Below are 25637 nucleotides of genomic sequence, written 5' to 3'. Positions count from 1 at the left end.
ACCAGAAAGGGCATTAGACCACCCAGCTCAGTCAGTAGATATCAGCCACTGGGTGGGAGTAGGCCTTTTTTCTGAATAGCTGATAGACAATCTTTTTCACTTCATTTCTGTAGAAGCAAAATTCACATGTTGCAATACAATTATTGAATGCATCTGGATATGAAATGTAAAATGGGTGATATTGCAGTGCTTGGAAACATTACTGTTTCAAAACTGCAACGTCCAGAGCAATCTAGAAATGTAACTTTTCCATACTCTATGTAATGCAGGCATCAAATATGTATAATTGAATCAAAAAGAGTCACCAAAAAAATCAGATTTCTATAATATTTTTCTAGTATCTGAATATCTCAGCTCCATGACCAAACCAAGGAAAAGTCAAAACAGTAGTGTTGAACATCTAGCTTTCAAAAAGATAGGAATATTTCATACAGAGGAGACCCTGGGATGTTTCAAATCACATAATTACAATGATACTATTCTACTTTAACTTCCATGGCAACATCCTATGGAATGGACAGTTAGAATTCTTTGCTGGAAAACTGTAGTGCCTCAACAAACTACAAATCCCAGGATGGCATAGAATGTAGTTATTGCATAGTAGCATCACTGTGCTATAATTGTATACTGTGAATAAGCCCTTTGAAAAGGTTGTGGCATAGTTTTGCAAAGGAGTCAAGAATAGCAGGAACATGAACCATTAAATCCCATCCCTATCATTCACTATATAGCCACAATGGGGAGTGCGGGATTCTAAATACAAATATATTTTCGCAGGCACTGCTCACTTGGTTTGAAGAGATTATGTTCAGTTTACTTTTAAGACTAGTTTGTAAAGAAGATAGTTGTGTTACATCAGTTTCAATTAGTTCAGGGATATCAGGTTTTTTTTTTTAAAAAAACAGCAGCTTTCTATTTTCACATTATGTTAAGTTCCTATATGATTCTCTTCTTTATTTTGATTGCAGTGGGACAAAGCACATTTGCACCAGTTAACAATTTTGGATCACTTGAGAACTCATGTTGCTTAACAGAAGTCATACTGGGGATTTAGCTTCAAATTCTATTTCTAAAACGGATTAGTTGTCAGATTTAGGACTGCTCCCTTTGGGCACTTTGTATTTCTTCATAATGGTAGCAGGTGATGGAAGGGAGATAGTTCCAGGTTTTCCAAAGTCCGGCATAGTCATATTCTAAATAGTGACTAACTAGGGACTACCAGTATGATGTAGTATTGCTGTGTCAACAAATGGTGCTCACAGTGCCATTATGTTGGAGTAATAGAACCAATGGAAAGTAAAGCCAAAACCATTGCCAGCAATCAGATTGATTTTGTGTAGTTGCTGTGTAAATAGATTTTAGTAATTAATTGTAGAGGCTTCTGGGTCAAAATGGAAAATAGATTTCTTTTAATGTTCAGATGTTACTTATGTGTAACCTTGTTGACTCCACTTACTCTCCCTCCTTAACATCCTGTTTTTGTCATGTTTCCAATAAAGCCTCAATTTGCACCATTTAGAGTCATTACCACATTCATTTCTTTTCAGTCTTGATTGTCTTTTTCTTTTCTTTCTTTTAATTCCATTCATAAAAGAAAAGGTTCCCCTTTACAGATGGCAACCAATTTGTGTCATTTGACGCATATCACTCATATTAGTTTTAATGTGATTTGTGCTACTAACTCAACACAAGATTATTTCCTATAAAAGTAACCAGTATCTAATATTTGTGTGACTGAAATGCACTTGGACAATTATGAATGTGTAAACTTATAGTTACATCGCTGCACAGGAGCTCCTAGCCTGACCCAGTTATTGTGTGACCAACAGAAGTCTGTTCCTCAGTTAATTGTGAAGCAGCTCACGGACATTTCTATCCACTTCCATGATTGACCTCTGGTGTGGCACACAGAAGCAAGGACCTTGTCACAGTTTCCCTCACAATGGAGATCATTTGTACAAGGAGGGACAGGAAGCTCAATCAGATGCTTTCTGGCCTACATGAAACAGATCTTCATTTATCACAGCAGATGCTGCCTGATAACTGGAGATTGGGGGACCTCCATGGTCCCTGTGTATCCCCTAAACTAGGAAATGCATTGGGATTGTGAATACAAACCAGTTCCAAATACGTAACTCTAGGTTATGCATTTGTAAGTGATTTAGTGGGTCCTTGATCATATTAGTGTATCCATGCGGTGGAAAACCAGGTATCAAGAATCTGCATGTAAATTATTGTTATACAATGAAATGAAGGACAGTCTTGAATGTGATGCCAGAATCTTTACTCAAGTGAACTATGAATTTGTTTCATGCTAAATTAGAGAATTGTTTTCATAAAGGTTAGGTATGAATTACATTTGCACAGGCAAGTGTGCCTCGTAGCTCATTACACTGGCACATTGCATTCAATCTCAAATATGATAGCAGTTCCTGATATGTTGCACATATATACAGCAGACTTTATAATTTACTACATTTATCTCTTGCTATAAGAATCGATGATAGACTCATGGGAGTGAACGACCAGCATAAATGTTGCTCTATATGGGGGTTTATTGTGCAAACATCTGCATCTCTGTAGCTTATTGCAACAGGACCACTTCACCATTGAGCCCTTAATGTCAGACCAGCCATGAGGAAAGTTTTTCTATGTTAATGTCTTTGTGATATCTCTCTCTCTCTGTGTTGAATTCTTCATGAAAGTTACTTGTTCTTGCAAGGCAGTTATTCTACAAGCGGCCATAAACTGGAGACAACATCTAATTCATTACCAATGCTTAGAGACTATATAGCCCAGATGTCTCTAAAGTGTATAGATTAAGTCACAATACTGTCCTATCTGTTAAGTCAGTGATGGATAGATAGGTCTTGGTTTTGAAAAATATGTTAAATATACAAGATTTAATGAATTTGAGTGTGTATAGGTATTACTAAGGTAAAAGATCATTCTAAGCCCAAGTAGTAGAAAGTGGTGTATATTGTGTAAACTAATCCTAGAACTGGGTTGATTTTAAGGCTTCTGTGATTTTTAAAAAATCATAATTTGCAAGTTTTTCAAGCAATGAAAGGTAGTATATTTTGACACACTAATCCAGTAACTAATCAGTTTTCTAATAAACAATCAGCAATACACTAATGTGTCATCAGCATTTCAGGAACTCTGGAGAGAGGGAGATCTGCACACAGACGTTAATGAATACACAAAAAATCATTAGGTGATCAATACTTCTGAGTTATTTTCATTGAGCTGATAGGTCTGATACATTAGAGCTGACATTTTACATTTGTCAAGATCACAGTGCAGTTTTTAACAGTAAAGCAAGCTGCTAAAATATTCCAGGAGAGACAATCAAAGAAACACAACTTAAAGGTGTTGACATCCTGTGCTGGATCTCGAGATGAGATGAATGACTATGTAACATTCAGGTCACAGGTTCCTCAAACCATAATTTCCCCTAAAAATTAATTATCAGGTAGTTTATAACATTCTGTAATGATATGTGTGTGTAAATGCCTCTCTGATATGTTGTAAAAGCTACTTCCTCTTTTATATAATGTTTACAAGAGTATAAACATAAATGAAAGGGGCAGAGCCTTTTCATTTTTTGAAGCAATACTTTCCCCACAAAATGTTCTTTTTAGATGAAAATAGGCTAAAGCAGCACTGAGGCCCAGTTTACTTCTAGGGTCATGACATTAAACAATCTGTGCTTTTTCTTTGTAAATGTCACTGAAATTAATGGCAGTTGTGCAACATTAATTTTTGGTCAGATTCTTTCAGTATAACACATATGCTCATCAGGAATTTAAAATTATTGTGAAGAAATCACATTATGGCAAAGCAATAAGATTTGAGATCTTCATCAGAAATAAGTACAGATGTTTTTGTTTCAGAGGCCTGTTTCTTATAGCATTCATTATCTTACTATGCCATTTAAATACTTACGGAGTTAAGGTAGGATAGAGGCTGGCTTTTCCTCATCTCAACACTATATGGAATTCTAGGTTGCGTTTTAAAAAAAACCAGCCGAAACAGCCTGCAATTGTACCTCTTTAGTATGCACTCAACTGTATTGTAATTTCAGATACAGGGCTTTTCTGTCTTTGCAAAACAAAGTGATTATTGCTTCAGGGCTTCATGATTGTTCCAATAGGCAAGGCTCCTGATTTTTAAATTAGCAGGAGGTGAAATTCTATTTGTCATCAATTTCTCGGAGGGATTACAGAGCAGAAAACTGCAGACAAGCTGCTTCTTTGATGGCTCATTCCTAAAAATCTCTTTTTGTTCTTTATCTATTTGAACTGACAGTGATCAGAGCTGTAACAGGACAGGCCTCTCTGGAGAAATCACCTTCCCCCTGTCTATTGACAGATTCCTCTGTTCTGAATCAGACAGGCCTTGTCCCATCATAGGCATCAAGGCCTTGGAAGGAGCCACCAATTAAACCTCTTGAGCTGGTAAAATCTGAAGCCACTTTTGAGTGTCTGTTCCGATTAGGCAGGATAAGACGAAGCCCGATGCCTCCTCCCCTTCCCGGAGCTGCCCCCCATTCTCAATTTTCTCTTTTGCCTTCTCCAGGTGTGAGAGGTGCGAGAGGAGCTTCACACAGGCCACCCAGCTGAGTCGACACCAGAGGATGCCCAATGAGTGCAAGCCAATAACAGAGAGCACAGAATCAATTGAAGTGGATTAACTGATTGACTGGTTGGAATTAAACTGCAAGGAAAGTCATGATTAAATGTCACGGACACTTAAGCAAAACCAAAGATTTCCTCTGAGCAACTTTCAATCAGTCCCAGAAAACCAAGACCAGTAATAAAATAAGTAAGATGTTAAGAGATATTGATCCTGGCATGGAAGTGAAACCAGGGAAGAGATTATTTATTTATGACTAAGAATGAAACTGATTTCAATGGACAAGAAACCCCGGCCTGCTGGCATTTCTAGCCCCCTCACCATGTATTGCTTTATTTCTAAAAGCTTTTATAATTGTTATTTAAATACCAAAGGAACAACGATCAAGGGTTCTTATGCCCATAGTTATGACTGTGAATGCACATGGACTTGTTTATTGTGGCACCTTTTTTCATCAGCATGACTTAGTGGGTCCAGGTATATTCCTCCTTAGCTGGGTTCTGTTGGGTTGCATTTCTCTTGACCTCTCTCTCTCCTTTTTTTTAAAACAAAGTTTCAACATGATGAGAGAGAAAGTGATCCAGGACCATCTTCACTCCAACTGAAGACATTTTACTCCCGTGATTGCAGAACTCACAATTTGTGCACTTTTTTTGTATAAATGTTTTCATTAACCAGTGTTGCATTGATTGATACAGGAGATTCAAGAAATGTTAAATAAACTTTGTCTCATTATATATATGTATATATATATATATATATATATATATATATATATATATATATGACATGACAATTCTGTAGATGTTCATGCTGTAAAAATATGAGGAAAAGAAACATTTGAAATAATGTAGAATTTTCAAATACAGTTCTCTTTAATGAATGACACATATTATTCATAGATGATGAATAATAGTATCAAAGAAATGGTGACACTTTTAACTCTCATGCTTGAAAACATAAACGTTAAAATGGAACATCAAGCTGCAGTCTTTCCTTTGATGGCAACATTACCTTTTTATGTGAAAAATCAACATATATTGTCTACCTTTACAATTTTCACAAGCATTGCACACAACAAGGAAATCACTTGACATACAATACTTTGTCCCTTTATTCCTGTTGCACTGCATCAAAATTATGGGCCAAATATTGGTGACTGGATGGATGTGTAGCTCAAATTCATTCTTAATGTTGCTAAGATGAATTGAAATATTTTCTTTCTTCTTAATTATCTTCTGGTATCTGGGTTTACTGATCTAGTCTAGTGTATACCTGATGCTCTCGAGTGCTTTTTGAGCACAGCAAAATGCAAAAGTCACATTGGACATGCACTGTTGTATCTAATGGGACTTACTTTGAAATAATTATGCATAAGTTTACAGCAGAAAAGTATATGAGATTTTAGCAGATGTTAAAATATAGAGAAAGTGAGACAGTGCTTGTAGACAAAACTCATTCAAGATTGACAACAAGCCAAATTTCAAAACATCAACATTTTCTGCATGAAAATTGATTACATTAAGATTGCTTTTTTTCAGCATTCCAAAATGTACATGGAGTGGTGTATACACTCAAAATCATGGCTCTCAGTGCTAGAACTCAAAGGCTTTTCTTATTGTATTAAAGGAATGGCACAGAAGGCTCACAAATGGGTATTATTTCTGGGTGAGGAATTAGAGACATTACTGCCATTGCCTCTTTCCATTAAGAATCAGGCCCACAGCTCCCACCATAGGTGGTGTGACATATATTTCTTCTTCATGGTTACACCTGTGAGTATTCCTTGCCTAAGAAAACACTGTGAAATTCATGGGGTCACTACAGGCAATTGAAGGCACACCCACATACCTGGGCAGAGACATTCCTAGAACCTTCTAGAGATGTGTAGGTTTTGGACAGAAGACCTTCCCCTGTCTTATCACCACACATCTTTCAAATCTACTCCATTCAGTTCTCTTTCATCTGCAGAAGCAACACTATTCAGAATATTTCTCTAGTCTTGGTGAGAAGTTCTCTGTTTCTTCATTCTCAATGAGAATGTTTCAAACTCTACTGAAAAAGTGGTTTTATAACATGTTTTTATCTTCTTTGTCTAACGTCTGGCTTCTCTCTCTCTTTCTTTCTCTCTTGTATGGTCTCTATGAGTTCCTCTTATAGAGCTTTGGAGATAAAATTGCTTTCTCAGACATTCACTCTAATAATCTTGAGGAGGAGAGAGAACATTCAGGCTTGCCCTATCTGTCAAAATGTAACCAATGAAGGTTTTAAAACCAGATTTCACAACTCTCTTTACATTCTTGGGAATCCTTGCTAATCTTTGATCAGGGCCACCCACTATATTTAGCTTCCTCACCAATTTGTATGAGTCTGGCTCTGTCCTAAATTCTCTGATTATCTAATCCAAAGAAGATGTCAACCTCGACATTCTTCAATCAGGACTGTTTCAATATCAGCATTAGTATAATCTTTGACACCTTTGGAATAGACATTCATGGTACCAATGTGCTTGGTTTAGATGTCCTCAAGCTCAGCAGAAATTTCAATATGGCACACTGTTTGTTCACTGCCCCTTTCTGCTTCTGGTAGTGAGTTGTCTGAAACCCTAAAGGTCACCTCTAGTCAGAAATGAATGAAAGAGAGGTAGGGAATAAGGACAATTAAAAGTGCTATGTTGAAATTCTAGCACTTGCTCATACTTCAGTTTCAGCTTTGATTGTAACATTATTTCCATAACCTTTCTCTATGTCAAGTGTGGGCCTCCACTGGAGATAGAGGAGACACATTGGCTACCCACAGGATCTTGGAAAACCTCCCCCTACTGCCTCCATTTCCTCATCAATGCAGCATTGGTACTATAGACTGTATACTACCTTCAATCAATATCTATGCTTCAACCATGTAGAAGAAATCTTCATTTCAATCAGTCCTACTATAGATCTCAGTGTTCATATGTTTCCACTATGTTCATAGCAATCTCCAACTCAATTGTCACTGACAACATCTTCTTTTACCATAGTAGGGCAGATTGAATCATTGGAAGGGTATCAAATCAAAAATACGCATACCTCAATATTACCTGCCTCCATCTACTGTGGTGGATAACAATCCTCTTTTGAAGAGCTTAGGTCCTATGCTGAGCAAGTATTCCGGGTAGCCAATTTTTGAACTTTAGAGCTTCCCGATGGTAAGTTCTGTTCAGCAGTGGAATATGCTGCCTCAGAGTGTGGGAAGTCTCCAGCCCCTGAAGTTTTTAAGCAGAGGCTGGATGACCATCTGTCGGATGTGTTTTGATTCCGTGTTCCTGCATGCAGGGGTTGGACTGGATGGCCCTTGTGGTCCTTTCCAACTCTATCATTCTATGAACTTCCAATGACTGATCCAGTATTCTAGAACTTTGACACCCAGGATATGTTTCTTTTGTTAGTTTGGATACTTCTGGTTTAACAATCATAGCCACCGTCCATTGCATTAGCTTCTTGGTGAGTCAAATATTTCCACAATACATGGAAGAGAGTGCAGGCTTTTTATTTAACCATTTGTTGTTTGACTTCATTTCAACTTATGGTAACTTTAAAATGAACCTATCACTGAGTTTTCTTGGCAGAATGTATTCAGAGGGGGTTTGACTTTGCCTTCCTCTGAGGCTGAGATAGTGTAATTTGCCCAGTGGATTTCCATGAGTAGAGATTGAAACTCGGAGCTCCAGTCAAAGTTCAAAATTTAAGTCATTAAACCACACTGGCTCTTTGTTTCATCACCTGGCTTCAGACTATAAAGTGATAGAGTCAACGCAACCTAAGAGTCCAAAAAGGTATATTTTCTATCTTAATATTTGGGGTTGCTGTTTGTGCTGTTCTACGTATAGCATTAGCTATCAAACTAGACAATTATTAGGTCCGTGTGTCTTCTTGATTTCATCTCTTACTAATGAAATGACCCCACAAATTCTAGTCAGCACTATACCACTTAGGAAGTCTGAAAACCAAGGCAGTAAGATTGTGCATACAAAGATATGGCAACTGTACTTGTTCCCTGCTGTTGTTATTGAATTCACTGTGCTGGTGTGAGGGCAAGAACTGAAGATCTTCATTTAATGGAGAATGTGCTTTTGACGCTAAAATGGATGAAGCACTGAATCATCTCTTTGAGACCTGGTCACTTGCAAAGAAGTGCAGTTCTTCATCTTTTAAGAAGCCCTTCAATAGATCAAAGAACTGTCTTATTTGATAGGATGACTTAACAGACTGCCATGAAGAATTCACAGTATACTGTTCATATTGTCCCATGTCACCTTGGGACTCCCACCTGAGTTGTCTTTTCCACTACTGGTACAATATCAAAGTGATTTTGGGAACTTCACATTCTGTATTATAATGTCCAATCCTCTTCACTCAACTGAGGTGTTTTTATTCTTTATTCTATCTCTGTGTCAGAGGAAGGAGAAAGCTTCACTATTGGAGAAAGGAGCAACAGGATGCCTCCCAAGATTTTTTGTCTGGCATTTCACCAAAAAGGTGGATCTGATCTTAGACCCCATCTACACTGCTATATAATGCCATTTGAAACAGCATTATATGGTCAATGTAGACTTAGTTTAAGTCTACACTGTAGTTTAACTGCATTTAACTGCATTATAAGAGTCTACACTGACCATATAATGCAGTTCAAACTGTATTATATGACTGCAGATCCAGCCTTAGATCTGCAGTCTATTGACCAGTCTGTTTATCCTCTGGATCTACAGACTGAACTATCCACAGCTTGAAAAAAAATCAAAAAAGCAAAACTTGATGTATATAAAGGAATAATTTTGTTATGCCTTTGTATGTATTAGGACTTCAGTATCCACAGATTTTGGTATCCATAGGGATCCCTTGAAATAAACCCCAGTAGAAACCAAGGACACCCTGTATTGTAGTATCATGTAAAACATGAAGAATTCTTGGCTCTGAATCACTGCTGAATTCCACATTCTGTGGAGCAAACACAAATATTGAGAAATCACACTAGCAAAGTTGTTGGAGCTAATTACTTATGCTCTCTGCATTACAATCTTAATGTATGAACCAGCTCACAACAATTCTCAGCTAAAAGTGTAGATCCCTCAGTTTAAATATATTGGTTTGTCCTTCATGATTTGTAAAGCGGTTTAACACATGTCGCTTCTCCTGAAAGTATCCCAAATACAATGGGAACTGCAAAGGACAGTGGCTATGGATAAATCTATCGGATTGCAGCCACTGTTGTTATTGTTGAAACAGAACGTCAGTTCTCATTTTTAAAATCACCAGATACCCAGAAGCAAAATTTTATTTGCTTAAACTTGATTGACTCCAGGTGAACAGATAGCTGTCAATGTTTCTCTCTTTTCAAAAATTGGAATCATGATAGTTTACCTTCCTGAATGAAAAGCACATTTATGCCAAATCCAAGACCATTGTTTAGATGAGAGTTTCTCAAACTGTGCTCCTCTAGGTGTTTTGGGACTTCAACTCCCACAATTCCTATTTCCATTCTTGGCCATGTGGGGGCAATTTCCATTCTTGGCTATTTCCATTCTTGGTCATGTGGGGGCAATGGACAAAGCTTAATAAAAGACTGGTTGCATCATAGCTAGTAAGCTATCTATGATTTCTGGGAGCTGAAGTCCAAAACACCTGGAGGAAAACAGTTTGAGAAACACTGGTTTAGACAGTCTGGTAACACATCTGCTCTGTTGGGAATGGTCCGCATCTCATCTCCTCTGTGTCACTGCCACTCCTTGCTGGTCATCAAGCTCTGTCTGAAATCCAGAGCATCACAAATGCCTCTGCTGATTAAAGAAATGACCACACAACCAGTAAGAAGGAGGGGATGAAGGAGGATGGAGCACCATAGTTGACCAGGAGCAGCAGCAGCTACATAGGCATGATCCATCCCCTTTCCTTGAGCTGATAACTGCAGAGACAGTGTGATGACACTGGGGTCCAGTGTGACCAACTGATCAAATTGAATCAGACCTAATTTAGTCTGGACTGTTCCGTAGCTGCTGGATACGCTGGAGTTCCCAGCAACCTCCAGAGTATATCCCATCTTTGTCCAAAGTGAGAGAAAGTGAGTTAAAAAAAAAACAGAACAAATAAGCCCCAAATCTGGGATACGGAAAGCTGTTGCACATCTTGGGGCATTCAGGGTGAGTCTGGAGGGGTGGTTGTTTGTTTGTTTGTTTGTTTTGCCAAGGTAGACAAACCACCTAGACTAGAGCAGTGGTTCTCAACCTGAGGTCCCCAAATGTTTTTGGCCTTCAACTCCCAGAAATCCTAACAGCTGGTAAACTGGCTGGGATTTCTGGGAGTTGTAGGCCAGAACACCTGGGGACCCACAGGTTGAGAACCACTAGACTAGAGAGATATCCATTAAGATGAAGGCTATTTCCATTCTTGGCCATGTGGGGGCAATGGACAAAGCTTAATAAAAGACTGGTTGCATCATTAACCACAGTGCTACTCACAGTTGTCCTCTTTTATTCTAGTAACTCACTGAATACCATCCAACCTGTGACTTTCAACTTCTGGTATTCTTGTTTAATTTGGGATTGTCTCATCATAAGGTCTTTGTGATAAAAGTTCTTGAAAAAGAAGTTTCACATATCTCCCTCTGTGCAGTATTAATAAGAATTAGCTACGGTGCCTCTATCATTGTTTCTGAGAGATCCTTTGCCAATATCACCCCCACCAGTGCTGCTGCCTCCCAGTAGCTGTTTTCACATTTAGTCTAGCTCTCAGCAAACACCTGATTGACATGGATGACCCAACTACCAGCACTGCTACCATAAGCATATCCTATTGAGGACCAGAACATTACATGCAATGGAAGTGCTCGCTCTTCGTTTATCATTCAGAATTCCCCTTTATCCTGAGCACTGCAACAAACCCTCTAGGAACCAAACCTGCACAAGTTACAGTGAAAAGAAGAGTTAACCAGTGTACTTGATTCCTAATCAGTTTCCCATGGATTGCAATTATAGTGAGGGCAATACTTTAGATTTATTGTCAAGATTTCTTTAATATTTTAATTTGAAAGATATCTAGAAAAATCTTGGGAATATGAAATTTTAAAAACCAAAAGAAAGTTAACTCCAAAAAGTTGAAATAACATCTACATTTTAGTAGCACAATGATTTTAACAGACGTGCGGTTCCTATTCCATTTGATAGGTTCAAAGATACAGCTGAGACTATATACTATTTTGGATATTTTAAAAACTGGTCCACAGAAAATAAACTTTTCATATATGAACCATAAATGTATATTTTATGCCTCTCAAGCATTTAAAATAAACTTAGAATCAACTGGCATGATACTGCATCAGTATTCTACTTCTACTCCTTCCCACATTTGCTGAAGCATGAGTGTTCATCCCTGATTTACCAGTGGGTAGAAGAATGGTAGAATGTACTCAAGACTACAAGGCAGGTAGTATGACTGGAAGTCCATGAAGTTTCCTATATAGTTAAAATGGTAGGCCACGCCTCAGAATCATAAAGTCAATAGTTTACTATTGTGTTTAGTTTTATCAGTTGACATGTAGGAGCACTCAGTACATTGGGGTTCTTACCCCACATTTTACCATTACTATCAATGCAATAAAAGAAATGTTTCTGATGATTTGCCATTCTGAAGACCAAGAATTCCAGTTGCATCACCTGTGGCAAAATGAACAGGATTGTAGATCAATCCAGCAAAATATGAAGATCCCAAACACAGCCCATCCCTGGTACAATCCAAAATTATCATGGTAGGTATTGATTGTTTTCAAATACCAAGCTTCATTTCACAAGTCCACAGAAATAGCTATTTATCCATGTTATTCTCCTGGTTAATAAGAATCCATGCAATAATGCTTGAGTGACCATTGAAATCAAACCATTGTTATATATAAGGATTAAACACAATTCCCACTATGAAGTCATAGAAGTTACACATGAATTTATAATTTTTTTGCCCTGGAAGGGAAGTGCTAGGCTTTCATCATTAAACAAATAAATACTGCATATCTATTTGCACACCAGAAAACTGGGATGCAATTATCTAAAACGATGGTAGGTGAGAACCAGTGGAAGTAGAAGAGATTAGCAATCTATAGTGCATGTGTGATAAGCCCGGTTTGTAACCCACTGATCTCATATTTGAACACTATCTCATACTTTGACTAATACATTATATTAAAAGAATATTTCTATACTTGAAGAACAAGTATCAAGGTGTTTGCCCCGAACTCCACACTACAGCCTAATTCCTTCCAAAGGTACATTTGTGAAAGGACATTCTAATAGTTTGTATCCTTGTTTCAGAGTTTCTGCTTAAACCGCCACATGAAGATACAGTTTTAATGGTTCACTTTTTCCTTTTCTTTCTAGGTTTACAATTATGTACACAAATGAGGAAATCAGAAAGAGGTCAAACACCAATGTAGTAAATGAATACAATGTCAAAAAGGCATAATTTACTGTAAAAAGGAATAATGACACGGTGCAGGCAATACCCAAGTTACAACAAGACAGGTTCTGTAGGTTTGTTCTTAAGTTGAATTTGTATGTAAGTCAGAACAGATATATTTTTAGGTGTAACTCCACATATATAATTTTGGATGACATAGGGAAGGGTTAATAACCCTGTAGTGTTTGTCTTGCTGTCTGTGCCCCTGTTCAGAATATTTCACCTCACTTTCTGTCCCTATTATAACTGGATTTTGAAAAAAAATGACTTGTTTTGGAAACTAGGATTGGTGATAAAGCTTCAGTGGAAACACCTTTTCCCCATGATAACTTTTTCAGCAGTGAATGTCACTTCCCAGAACTAGGTTCCTCTCACTTCCTGTTGTTTAACCCCTGTTCTTCACTATGAGTCATTTGTAAGTCTGATGTTTGTTACTAGGGGACTGCCTGTAATTAGAATGGCAAACAGGTTGCTTGCTTTCCTAAAAATGAATTAATAATCTTTAAAGTATGGAATTTTTTGCATTTTTAAACTGCAAAGGACCAGTGAATTCATGCATGCAATGATAATCCTGTAAGCTATAACATTACACTGGTTTAAATTAAGAAAACAGGTACATATTAAAAAGGGGAAAATATAATGTGTAAATATATTTGGTTAATAAAATATTTCTATTAATATAATTACTGTCTTCCTTCTTATTTTTCAAATATCAATTACAGTAATACAATTTCCAGTAATTGTATGTGAATAGCATGCATGTAAATGGAAAGGTGTATGTAAATGTGAGATAGCCCTGCCACCTTTGATTTTGATCCATATAGTCTTGATGTTAGGTACATCTGCCAGCAATCTCACTCACTGCTAGTAAACACTTCCTGTTTAGTTTCCCCCAAGCAGCTTTTTGAAAAATATATATGCTTTCATCAGTAAACTGCAGAAACCCATCATCTTTTTGGTTGCGCAAAAAGCAATGTGGTGTAAACATTTGATAACCATTTTATTAGAACATACACCTTTCAGACATGTATTATAACACTATTATATACTATAAGATTAACTATTGTCACTTAAGCCAGCAGTACAGAACTTATTGTTTCCCGTAGGAAGCAAATCAAGATGAACAGAGGAAGCTACTAGATAAGAGTCAGCCATTGGTGCATTGAGCCCAATAAGTTGCTCTCTGGAATTTTGAACAGGTTTATTTCTTAGATAATATAGATAGATGCTTTTGAACTGTGGTGTTGGAGGAAAATTCGGAGAGTACCTTGGAGCACGAGAAGATCCAACCAGTCCATATTACAGGAAATAAAGTCCAATTGCTCACTGTAGGGAAGGATATTAGAGGCAAAGATGAAGTACTTTGGCCACATAATGAGAAGACAGGAAAGCTTACAGAAGACAATGATGCTGGGGAAAATGGAAGGAAAAAGGAAGAGGGGCAGACCAAGGGCAAGATGGATGGATGGTATTCTTGAAGTGACTGACTTGACTTTGAAGGAGCTGGGGGTGGCGACGGCTGACAGGGAGCTCTGGCGTGGGTTGGTCCATGAGGTCACAAAGAGTTGTAAGCGACTGAACGAATAAACAACAATAACATTTCTTAGTCCTGCCTGCAAAACCCTGGTGTCTCCCATCCAAGTAGTAATCAGTCCCAGATGCAGAGGGGTGATATGGTGATGTGTGGGTGCATCCTCATCTTACCTTCATCATTTTCTCTTTCTTAATGTCATAGAACAAATATTATGTGGCTCAATCCCAAGGGCCAGTATAATTTCTTCCAAAGGCTATTGCTATGGCAGGACAGAGTTCAGTCTGAAGTTCATGTGCTGATGTAAGAGTCCATGGGATTGCATTTGCACCCCCTAAAACAAGTCTGGAAAGGATAAAAATAGTGGCCTTTTGATATTATAAGCCATAAAGCAGTTTGTTTTCTATTATTTAAACATTCCTTTTCATCATCATCATTATTATTATTATTCAGCATCTTACAGTCCTTTAACCTCCCTGATGGACCCTAATTTATAAGAATCTCTGTACAGCAACCCATTGCAAAAAAACCCCTTCAAGCTGTGTTTGATATCTGATCTCATACTTTAATAAAAACAAAATCCTGAAACCAAATCTGAAAGCTTTAACCAGGCTCCCCTGTGAGAGACCCTTGCTGCCTTTTAGAACCTGCTTTCACTGCAGCCATATATGTCAAGACACAATGATTAGCGCATTAACTCACCCTTTTTATTCCACTTGAAAAAACATCATTTCAGTCTGTGAACAATATGTCATTTTTTTGTTTTGTTTTGATTCTCGTGTTATACGACCTTTTGTATCAGCACCAAAACCACCATGGTAGAATAATTGTGTAAAACTACTGTACTTGAGAAAATATCCAGGTAATTGGCCAACAGACTGCCTGCTGGTTTACAAGTAGCCTAGATAGTCAATCATCCCAAGCAAGGCAGCTTTCATTATACCAGGAAAGGTCTTTAAAGGAGGAAAACGTAGAGTCCGGCTGCAAGAGATTATATCGCCGCCCCCCCCCCCCCCCAACAACCTGTGCAATCTGTCATGAACTAATGAGACACAAATGTTTCAAATGGGAGGTAAGAACTAAGTCAGATCTGCAGGGTCAGGAGTCTCTGGAGACCCGTGCACAACTTAGATTGTTGAGTTCAGTTTCTCACTGAGCAAACCAGACAACAGATCTCTTACTGCCACTGTGAGGCTAATCACAGATTTCTGGGTTGTGAGCCACAGACTGCAAATGCTCAATGCAAGGCCTTAAACTGGTTCAGCACAAAATCATCACACCTCTGTCATACCAACAAGTACACTCAAAAGTAAACAGTACCAGTATTACAACTGTAGTTTCACGAGTGACAATTGATTAAGAGCAATGGTACTTATGATGCTTAATGTGTGCCATGTATGTGCTTTGTAGAAAGCCTAGAGAAGTTGCAATATAGGCTGATGTTTTACACTGAACCAGTTTAAGTCCTTGTGCTGTTAACAGCCCCTGGGTCGCAATCCAAAAATCAGTAACACACAGAAATCTATTCTGCTGCAAATCCAGCTGGGCATTGGGTGGACACTCCACAGCAGCTGAACATTGAGTCCACCTTATTTTAGCTATGTTGACCCAGCGACAGACACGACTAGACTTAATGTCAAGGGGAAACCTTTACCTTTACCTTTAGACAAAATCTTAGATGGCAACTTCCAATAACTGTGCTAGCTGGGGTAATTCAAGAGGTTACAGTGATTTTAATATGGAATGTAATGTTTTGAAATGTTTAATACGTAATTTAATTCTATTTTTTAAAAATTGTATATGTTTCAAGGCATTGAATAATTGCCTCTATGTAAGCTTCCTTGAGTCCCCTTTGGGGTAGAGAAAGGCAGGATATAAATAGAATAAATAAATAAATACATAAATACATAAATAGTCCAATATATTCCAAGCTCGGGTATTGTCCTTGTTCCAACTCAAAGCAATGATTTAATGGAGTTGCTTCTGTAATAGTATAAAACAGCACTATGAAGGCACCTGCCTTTCATAATTTCACCGTAACACTACATACCCTATAATGGTCACATTCCTACTGAACCTCACTAAAGAGATGATGCATAAATATTATTCAAAAATAAAAATGAATTCAGTCGGATGAACCTTAAAAAGTATGTATAGTCTCATAGATTTCACAAATGTGTTTTCTACAATCTGGACCTTTATTTGTCTCCGTGATTATTCATTATCCAAAGGTTAGTAAATTCCTCTTCCCTAAGATCTGTGTATGCGGAATTGGATTTATGAGTCATTGCACTTTCACACTAAGGCTAAGGATCCAATTCCTTCATGTACAGATTAAAATAAAAAGCAGCTCTTTTTCTTCTTCTCTTTGATATTGCCTTTAAAATAAAGCCACTTTTAAGAACAAGCTTAGATACACGAAGTTCAAGAAAATTTAAATTGAATAGCTATCATTCCTTTTGCCAACCCAAACCTTATCTATCCCCCAATACACATACTCTGTTGTACCATGGCCAGTCATTCAACAGTTCTGGAAACTGGAACTATCTCCTTCATTATTGTGACATAATTTCTGCCCCCTGAATGGTGGATGCTGTTGTCTAGGCATTTGATGAAACATTTACAATATTATTCATAGATTGGAAAGAGTTGAGTGGTAGAGAGCGAGCGAGATTGCTGGCTCAGTTTCCAATAATGCTTAGGTCACTCCAATTAAACTTGTTGGCAGTAGATTCAGTACAGTTGAAAAGAAGTATTTCTTCATATAATTCTGAAATCATTTCCAAAATTGCTGCCACATGACATGGTAATGGCCATCACCTTTAAAACTTGAAGAATGGTGACTTCTACTACCACCTTAAATGCTCTACGTGTATGACCTTCTCTACCTCTACATCCAACTTGCCATGAATATTTATATATTTATATATCCTGCCTTTCTCCTCATAAAGGAGGAGCAGGAGGAAGAGGGGAAGGTGACATGAATAAAGGCCTATATTTCTGAGAAAGGAACTAGAAAAACCACATTGGAATGTTCTTTGCTTGTAAAAACTATACATTCATTGGGTCACCATAAGATGACAGGCCACTTGAAGACACATACACATACAGTTAAATTGTATATCATAGTCAAGATAATTTGTCTCTGAATGTCAGCTAATGGGGACAAGAGGAACAGGGAAGGAGTAGGACACTGTTCCTTTCATGACCTGAGTGTGACCTTCTTGGAAAAATAGTCCTTGGTGTAATTCAGAAGCCTTATACAAGCCATATGATCACCATGGGAAGGCAGAAGACTGGTAGAAAGAGAGAAAGAGGGAATGGGAGCAAGAAAGAAAACCAGAAAAAAGTAGAAAAAATGAATTGGCAGAAAGATAGAAAATAAGGAGGAAGAGATGGCCTTGTCTAATTTAGGTTGTGGTCTCAGCCACAGCCATCCCAGAAGGCCAAATCACAATAAGCTGTTTTGAGAAATAAAATCTTCTTTTATATATCCTGACATTGCTCCCCCTTTTTTACATCACACTATTGGCAAAGAGCCTAGATTGGATATGCCTCGTTTGATCCAGCAGGATCTTACTATCTCATTTTCAGCTCTGGCTTTGCTAGCCAAAGACATTATTAACATACATATATATTTAATATGTTGAAGGCTAGGATTATTTTTATTTCCCTGGTTACAGAAAACTTTATTTCAGATTTTTAAAAATTATTTGGTTTTTTTTATCATACATTTTAAAACATATTTATAGAACTAGGTTGGTGCTAATTGATATAAAATGTTTTGCTACAGTTGTACTTTTTAATATTTATTTACAATATTTTCTATCCCACCTTTCTCAAGCCCGAAGGCAACTCAAGGCAGCTTACAAATTGGCAGCAATTTGATGCCATAACAATCCACAATATACAAATATGCAAATTTTGTTTCTTCTTTGACTACATTGCAGTGATCAAAGTTGATCAGCCTCCCTTAAATGCTACATTAATCACAGCTAACAGAGCCCTTCTTGGTGTTTTGGTTTTTAGGCCTTTTCCTAGAGTTATTTGGGGCATAAGGCTGATAAGGCTCTTGGTCTGATCATCCAAAGTGTATAGATTTCACAGTCCTTACACACATATACTTTATTAATTTCAGTATCACAGATGGTGATTCGGTTTGTTGTTGCAACTTTGAAACACTGGGGAGTCAGAAATCACTTCTGATCTATATCAAATCATCAAAATGCCTATCATTAACCCCAAAGTCCTTTCTGCCAACATCTGTTGTAGAGAACTGATATTCTTGTTGATTCCACTTGCCACACACAACTGACTTTTACCACCATCATCCTTTATATTTTTCCCATGAGCCATCACATACCTCTTCTAGGCTTCACTGTGCCACACAATAGCCCTCCCCTTTAGTTACATCAAATGAACTTTCTCAGAAAAGAACTCTCTTTTGTTTGCATTGGCACAGGAAGTCAGTGGAATAAATTTTCCTTCACATAATCTAGGCATTGATGACCATGACTCATACCATAACAGTCAACTAAACCTGAGCCTGGGTCCTTTTTTTTCAGGGAGCACAGTATGATTTGGCCACCTTGGGTTAACAAAGTGATGGAGCTGTCATGTTGAATCTATTTAATAGTGTTCTTCTCCATAATAAGTGGAAATTATTTGCAAGGGTTTTTGTGGTTTGAAAAAACAACCCTTGAGCTACTAGAACGACAGGAAATTCAAAGTTAATGTTCCACTTAGAAAGTATAATGAATGAGAATACACAGCTATAGTTAGGGAGCAACCTTTGCTGTGGCTTCTGTCCACCTTGGATCTTATGTTTCCATCACTCATACTTTGTAAAGATAAAAGTGCTAAGCCAGATGTAGTCAGCATGAAACTGTATCTCCTCTGAGATCAGTAGTGACCACCAAGTGAAATCCATTGTAATATGGGTTGCTGTACGGGTTTTAAATGTTATTGCAGACACTCACAGTCTTTGTTCCAACTACCTGCTCTGGAACAATATAATTGACTTGTGCTATGAGAATTAAGACTTGGAAAAGAGATAGTTTCAAAGTATAGCATCTGATGTTTCCACTTAAAAAACAGTCCCAGATGTAAGCATACCTGAAGAGTAGTATGCCTATTTGTAAGTACAGTATACTTGGAGAGTGACAGGTAGAAGCATTCCCTTGTAAAAGCCTTTTCCTACATTTCCAGATACTTTTTGGGCCCTAAAAGCCTACAGAAAACTCTTAATGAAAGAACAGTTGTTAGCAACACATTATAAGTATATCCACTGGACACTCTGGAAAAGCTAATGTGTTAAGTGATACCCTTTTTTTTAAAAAAAAAAAACAAAAACAAATTGTTGGTGTTAGATCTAAAGTTCCAGTTTCTCATTAGTCCTTACCTTTTTTACTATTTTAAAACATTTTTAGAAGAAGTCATCCAGATGTTTTTGTACAACATGAAAAGTAACAAATCATTATAGTTGGCTCTCTGTATCCATGGATTTTGCATCCACAAATTCTACCACCCACAGCTCTCTCTCTCCCCAAAACAAATCCCTAAAGTAAAGTTTGATTCTGTCATTTTAAAAAAAGGACACCATTTCAGTATGCAATTGAGTTTGATCCTGGAACCAAACCCCAGCAAAAACCAATGACTCACTGTACTAAGAAGTGAACCTCCTTTTGTGCAGAAAAAGAACAAGGAGGCGTAAAGTCATGCAGAGCTTAGGCAATTCCAAACACGCTGTTACTCCACCTCTGGCATCCCTTAGTTTGCTCCTTTCTTGGCAAAATGATGTGCCACAAAGTTTTTCATAGGATCTCCAGTAGCATACATACTCTGGCTAGTCTCCATCTCCATCAGAAGGTCAGCTCATGGAGAGCCTTCTAAGGGCCTCATCATACAAGTAAATGTCAGTGTCCTAGGACACTTACACCCATTGAGTCACAGAAGCCCTCACTGCCTATCAGATTATGCAGGCTCACTTCAAACTGGGCTCCATGGCTCAACAAGGTAAAAGCATTCTACGACACTGCAGCGGCAACATGGGAGCCTCCCCATGCTCCATTGGGAACAACTGGGCTAGCATAGAGGAAAAACATGTGGTGACACTTCCCCAAGTGTGATGGGAAAGCATCACTCCCAGTGAGGTGGGGCTCAGGATTGCCCAGCTGCTCCGTCGATTTGCCATGGAGGCTGGCAAATTGAAACGCAGGACCTCATCAATGTGATAGGTCCTAAAGACTCCTCTTCAAAGTGAGTAACTGCTATAGGACTGGAATCTTACTGCTTTTTCCTCCACTCTAAAGACAGAGTCCATCCACTTTGGCAATGACTGCCATGAGAAGGATATGTGATGTCAAAAGCAATCCTTTCTAATCAAACGAGGGCTCCATTTGATGTTTGGTGTTAGCATCATAGTTCTCGTACAGAAATGAGTTCTAGTAATCTTTACAAGACCACACTAAGGCTGGTCTCATTTAAATACGGCTTTTATGTAGAACCTGTTTCAGGAAAGAAGAATAATATGCTAGGAGAAGTAAAAACAACAACACACTCAAAAATGTTTTTATCCTGAATGAGGAAGAGTTCCTCGACAGATTGAGGCACCTTGTTAAAAAAAATCCATCTTTCGTAAGAGTTTTCAGCTTTTGTGACACTAAAAAGTTCCTCTTCCTTCTTTCGGTAGTTTTTTTTTGAAAAGAGTTTTTTTTAAATGCCATTTTCTAAACATAATGTTATTTTTTACATTAATGCAATTTTATTAAAATTCACAAAATGCAAAAAAGATTAATCACCACATCAAGTTACCTTAGATGGAAAAGGCTTTCTGTTGTCATGCTAGAATAAAGTAAGTGAAAATATATACCTATCCTATTACATGCTAAGAAACCTGTAAACATAATTGGACAGATTTTAAATTTTACTTCAGTTGCATGGTACTTTAAAAAGTGGAAACTATTGCATATTTAGAAATTACAAGAAATACAGCAACTGTAGTGCTATTACATTTTACTCATTGCTTATCTTACCAATTCTATATGGGCAAATGTATAATCATATTAAGGTGCAAGTTATGCCACTATGCCAAGTTTTCCTCTGATACCAAAGAAACCAGTATGGCATGTCTTTGATCCCCACTGGTGTTTGGATCCAGGAGATACAAAAATCAATGGATGCTCAAGTTCTCCATAATTTCATTTTGTATGTAATCACATGGATAAGTGTCAACTGTGGGCATAAAAACAAGAAGTAATACTGATCTGCAAGCAATCCCTGGCTTCCAAAGAAATGGAAAATACAGGAAAGTCCCTTCTGCAACAAAGCAGTCCTATTAGCTCTCAATATGAATCCTATTAGAGCAAACTTACTGAATCAATGGGATGTTCCTGTGTGTTGACTCACTGCTACACAATTGAGTCAATGGGTCTATTCTACATAGAATCAACCAATTGGATGCAGATTTTCATCTACACCATGAGCGGCCGATTTGTAAAATGAATGGTTTTTAGTTGCCCATTCAAAAAGAATTTGTTTTGCAACAGGAAGATCTCTCATTTACTAGGAAGACACAACTATTCAATCAAAAAAACTGGCTGTTAAAACTGACTTGGCTGAAATGAATAAACTGACAATTCTGATTAAAGAAAAAAAACACTAATGAATTTTATGCAGAACTGGCAACTGTTAATTGTATACTTGAGTAAACATTGGGGGCTCAGTAGTATCTGGATTTGAAGAACAATAGATGTTCTATACAAGTAGAAGAATTGTTTATGTTATGAAGAAAATTTAAGGAAGATGGTTAAAGGATAAATTTTTACCATCAACTTCCTTTTTTCATTTTTAAAGAGTTTTTTGTATTATTATTTTTCTTGTGTGATTTTGTTTTGTTTTGTTCTTTGAGTAGTTGTCATTTTATTATGTAGTCTGTTTATGTATACTTCTTAAATGTAGTTTTATATTATAAACAACTTTTTGTTCATGTTTTTAAAAGGAAAAGTTCTGAAGGACTAGCTTTATAACAAGGATAGCCTAGTATATACTTGCTGAGAAAATTAATTTTCCACTGGCTACAGTGAGGGTTTTTTCATGTCAGGAGAGACTTGAGAAACTACAAGTCGCTTCTGGTGTGAGAGAATTTGCCATCTGCAAGGACGTTGCCCAGGGGATGCCTGGATGTTTGATGTTTTACCATCCTGTTGTAGGTTTCTCTCATGTTCCCACATGGGGAACTGGAGCTGACAGAAGGAGCTCAACACACTCTCCCCGGATTTGAACTGCTGACCTATTGGTTAGCAGTTCTGATGCCACAAGCATTTAATGTATTGCACCACGGGGTTGCAAGTAGCTGAGAAGAAATAGGGAAACACCAGGGATGATAAATTATTTCATTATCCATTTGACCTGCAAACCCTAATACCACTACAACACAGATTTGACCACAAATCCTAACTCTGTACAGACCTATTTTGATAGCTCTCAAAGAGAAAAGAGGTATTTTCAATACGTTTGGATCAGGCATGACATCACAAATGATATTTCATGTTTTCTTGTTCTATACCATGAAATACTCATCTGTATATACAGGTCCTCATCCCTCAAGGAAATCTATATCACTCTTGTTCAGACTGAGTATTGGAACACAACTCTAGAAATGGGAATAGAATTTCAGAAAAACATGTTTCTATAAAATAGTATAGTATAGTATAGCCTATATACCCTAAGGGAACCAGATTCTACCTGACAGCGAAAGCTAAGCAGGGTCAGCTCAGCTTAGATAAGAGACCACCAAGGATACCAGATGCTGTGGGCTATATCTCAGAGGAAGGAACTGGCTAATCACCATTGAGTCCCCCTTGCCTAAGAAAACCCTATGAAATTCATGGATTGCCATAACTCAGTGGTTCCCAACTTTTTTTTTTACCAGGGACTACTTTGACCAGGGACCACTTTGACCAGGAACCACCCTCCAACATTAGTACCAAAAGGATTATGAATAAATTTTGAGTCAACTTTAGATTTGATTTGAGGTGCTAATTCAGAAAATTGCATTGGATAGACCACATCAGCTCTAGTTTCTAATACAAAACATATGCCATGGTCAGCAACAGGGAAGGAGTGGCAGCCAGCACAAAAAGAGCGCAATAAAATAAAATAAAATAAAATAAAATAAAATAAAAAAGAGGAAGGAGGCTTGCAGACCAGATTTTCATCCTTGCGTCCCACGGGTTAAGAACCACTGCCATAAGTCAACAGGCAACTTGAAGGTCCATCCACACAAAATATACAGGTTGGATATCCCTTATCCAAAATGCTTGGGACCAGAAGTATTTTGGATTCAGATTAAGGGGGCAGTTGGAATATCTGTTTGTTTTTAACAAATGGAAAAAGTTTGGAATGTGCAGGTTCAGGTCTCATTTCCAAGGTATCTACCTTAGAAATGGGACTTGAATCTAAACATTGAATTTATTTATGTTTCATGTACACCTTATATACATAAGCTGAAAGCAATTTCATTGTTTCATGCAAAATATATTTAATAATTTTATGCACAAAACAAAGCTTGTATACACTTAACAGTCAGAAAGAAAAGATGTCCCTTTCTCAACCTCACATGTAGAGAATTTTGGATTTTGGAAGATTTTAGGATAAGTGATGATCAACCTGTATTAAAATGCACAACAGTAATACCCTTCTCAAAACAATGTATGAAGATTGAAATTGCAATATACAGCTGAAAACTGGTTTAACAGTGTAGTACCAAAGTACAATAAATACATTGGAATGCAAAATGTTGTCTGGAGTTTTTAAACTTTTATCTTTGACAATAAGCAAATGGCAGCCAAAGGGGAGTCACAAATGTTGTTTGAAGATAGGCTAGTCAGCAATTATTTTCTTGACTTTGGTAGTGATGAAAGATTTTTACAGTAATTGTAGTGCAAGTATTTTTTTTAACTATTTAACTTTAAAATATTGTTTTAGGCACAGCCCAATAAATAAATCAGTATTAAGATCTATTAAGTGATAAAAGTTGAGATAAGAACTTATTTTGGCTTGTTAAATCCAACCAATTTTGGCTTAGAAAAAGCTTTTTAAAACTCGAAATGCATATTTTCTGTCTAATCTTCTAATGACAGCATGACTGAGACTGAACATATGCATTTTAGCTATGGCTTTTGCTGTAACAGTCTTTGCAAAAATAAAACAGAAAATGATTATGGCTCTCTCACCATTATCACAGGATGTGACACACACATATGTGTCCTTTGTTCAGCTTGTGTGTGTGTTTAAAAGTAATGTAATGTACAATGCCAGCATTGCAATATTTAAAAATATGGGTCACTAAGGGGTCAGCACTTTGAAATCTGTATCAAAGTGAATATGTGCTTAAATGGATGGCTGCAAGCACTGCTAGAACTAGTTACTACTCAAGTATAAGACCCACTGAAAGTTTGTGCTGATAGGAGATTTGCACTGTCAGAATATGGAACTATAGAATCATGCAAAGAAAAAGTAGAACAAGGTATTATTATAGGCATTTGCCTCGATCAGCAATATTTCCCTCTCTAAAAATCTGTATAATCCTAATCTAAAACAATGTTTGTCAGAAAGCACCATGACAGCAAAAAAAGCCATTCTTTCCCCAGAATTGATCATGAGCAGAAACTCCGCCATTTAAAATAAGCAGCCCCATCATCCCAGCCCTGATTGTTTGATGTACTTTCTTGCTTTATAGTTTTGATTAAGAGGCTCAGCAAAGAGATGAAGTTGCAAAATAGCATAGGGTTCCTTGACCTCAGGAACTTGAAGTCAGCAGGTCAGATATAGTGACTGTGATTTATTGATCAATAAACCCAGCCTCTCTTTTTCTCGTCACGCCAGCCTTATTTTTGCAGGCATCGTACTCTCCTTCAAAGGATGTGTGCACTGAACTTTGAGAGAACATTCATCTCCAGCGTTAAAACAACTAGTCGCTAAGACCT

General features: G+C 37.4%; 1 protein-coding gene across 2 annotated transcripts in view; it reads left to right on the top strand.

Moving 5' to 3' along the window:
* Window positions 1–5358, top strand: part of PRDM6 (PR/SET domain 6) — a 128361-nt gene extending 123003 nt beyond the window's left edge. For both annotated transcript variants that reach the window (XM_060761965.2, XM_067465583.1), the window contains one exon: window positions 4582–5358. In XM_060761965.2, the coding sequence (XP_060617948.1) occupies window positions 4582–4696 (115 nt within the window). In that variant the 3' untranslated portion in view covers window positions 4697–5358. The remainder of the gene's footprint in view (window positions 1–4581) is intronic.
* The last annotated feature ends 20279 nt before the right edge of the window (window positions 5359–25637 follow it).

Source organism: Anolis sagrei, chromosome 2 (assembly GCF_037176765.1).
Source record: "Anolis sagrei isolate rAnoSag1 chromosome 2, rAnoSag1.mat, whole genome shotgun sequence".
NCBI classification, from domain to species: Eukaryota; Metazoa; Chordata; class Lepidosauria; order Squamata; family Dactyloidae; genus Anolis; species Anolis sagrei.
Note: the sequence above shows the minus strand (reverse complement) of the source record. Positions and strands in the feature narration are given on the sequence as shown.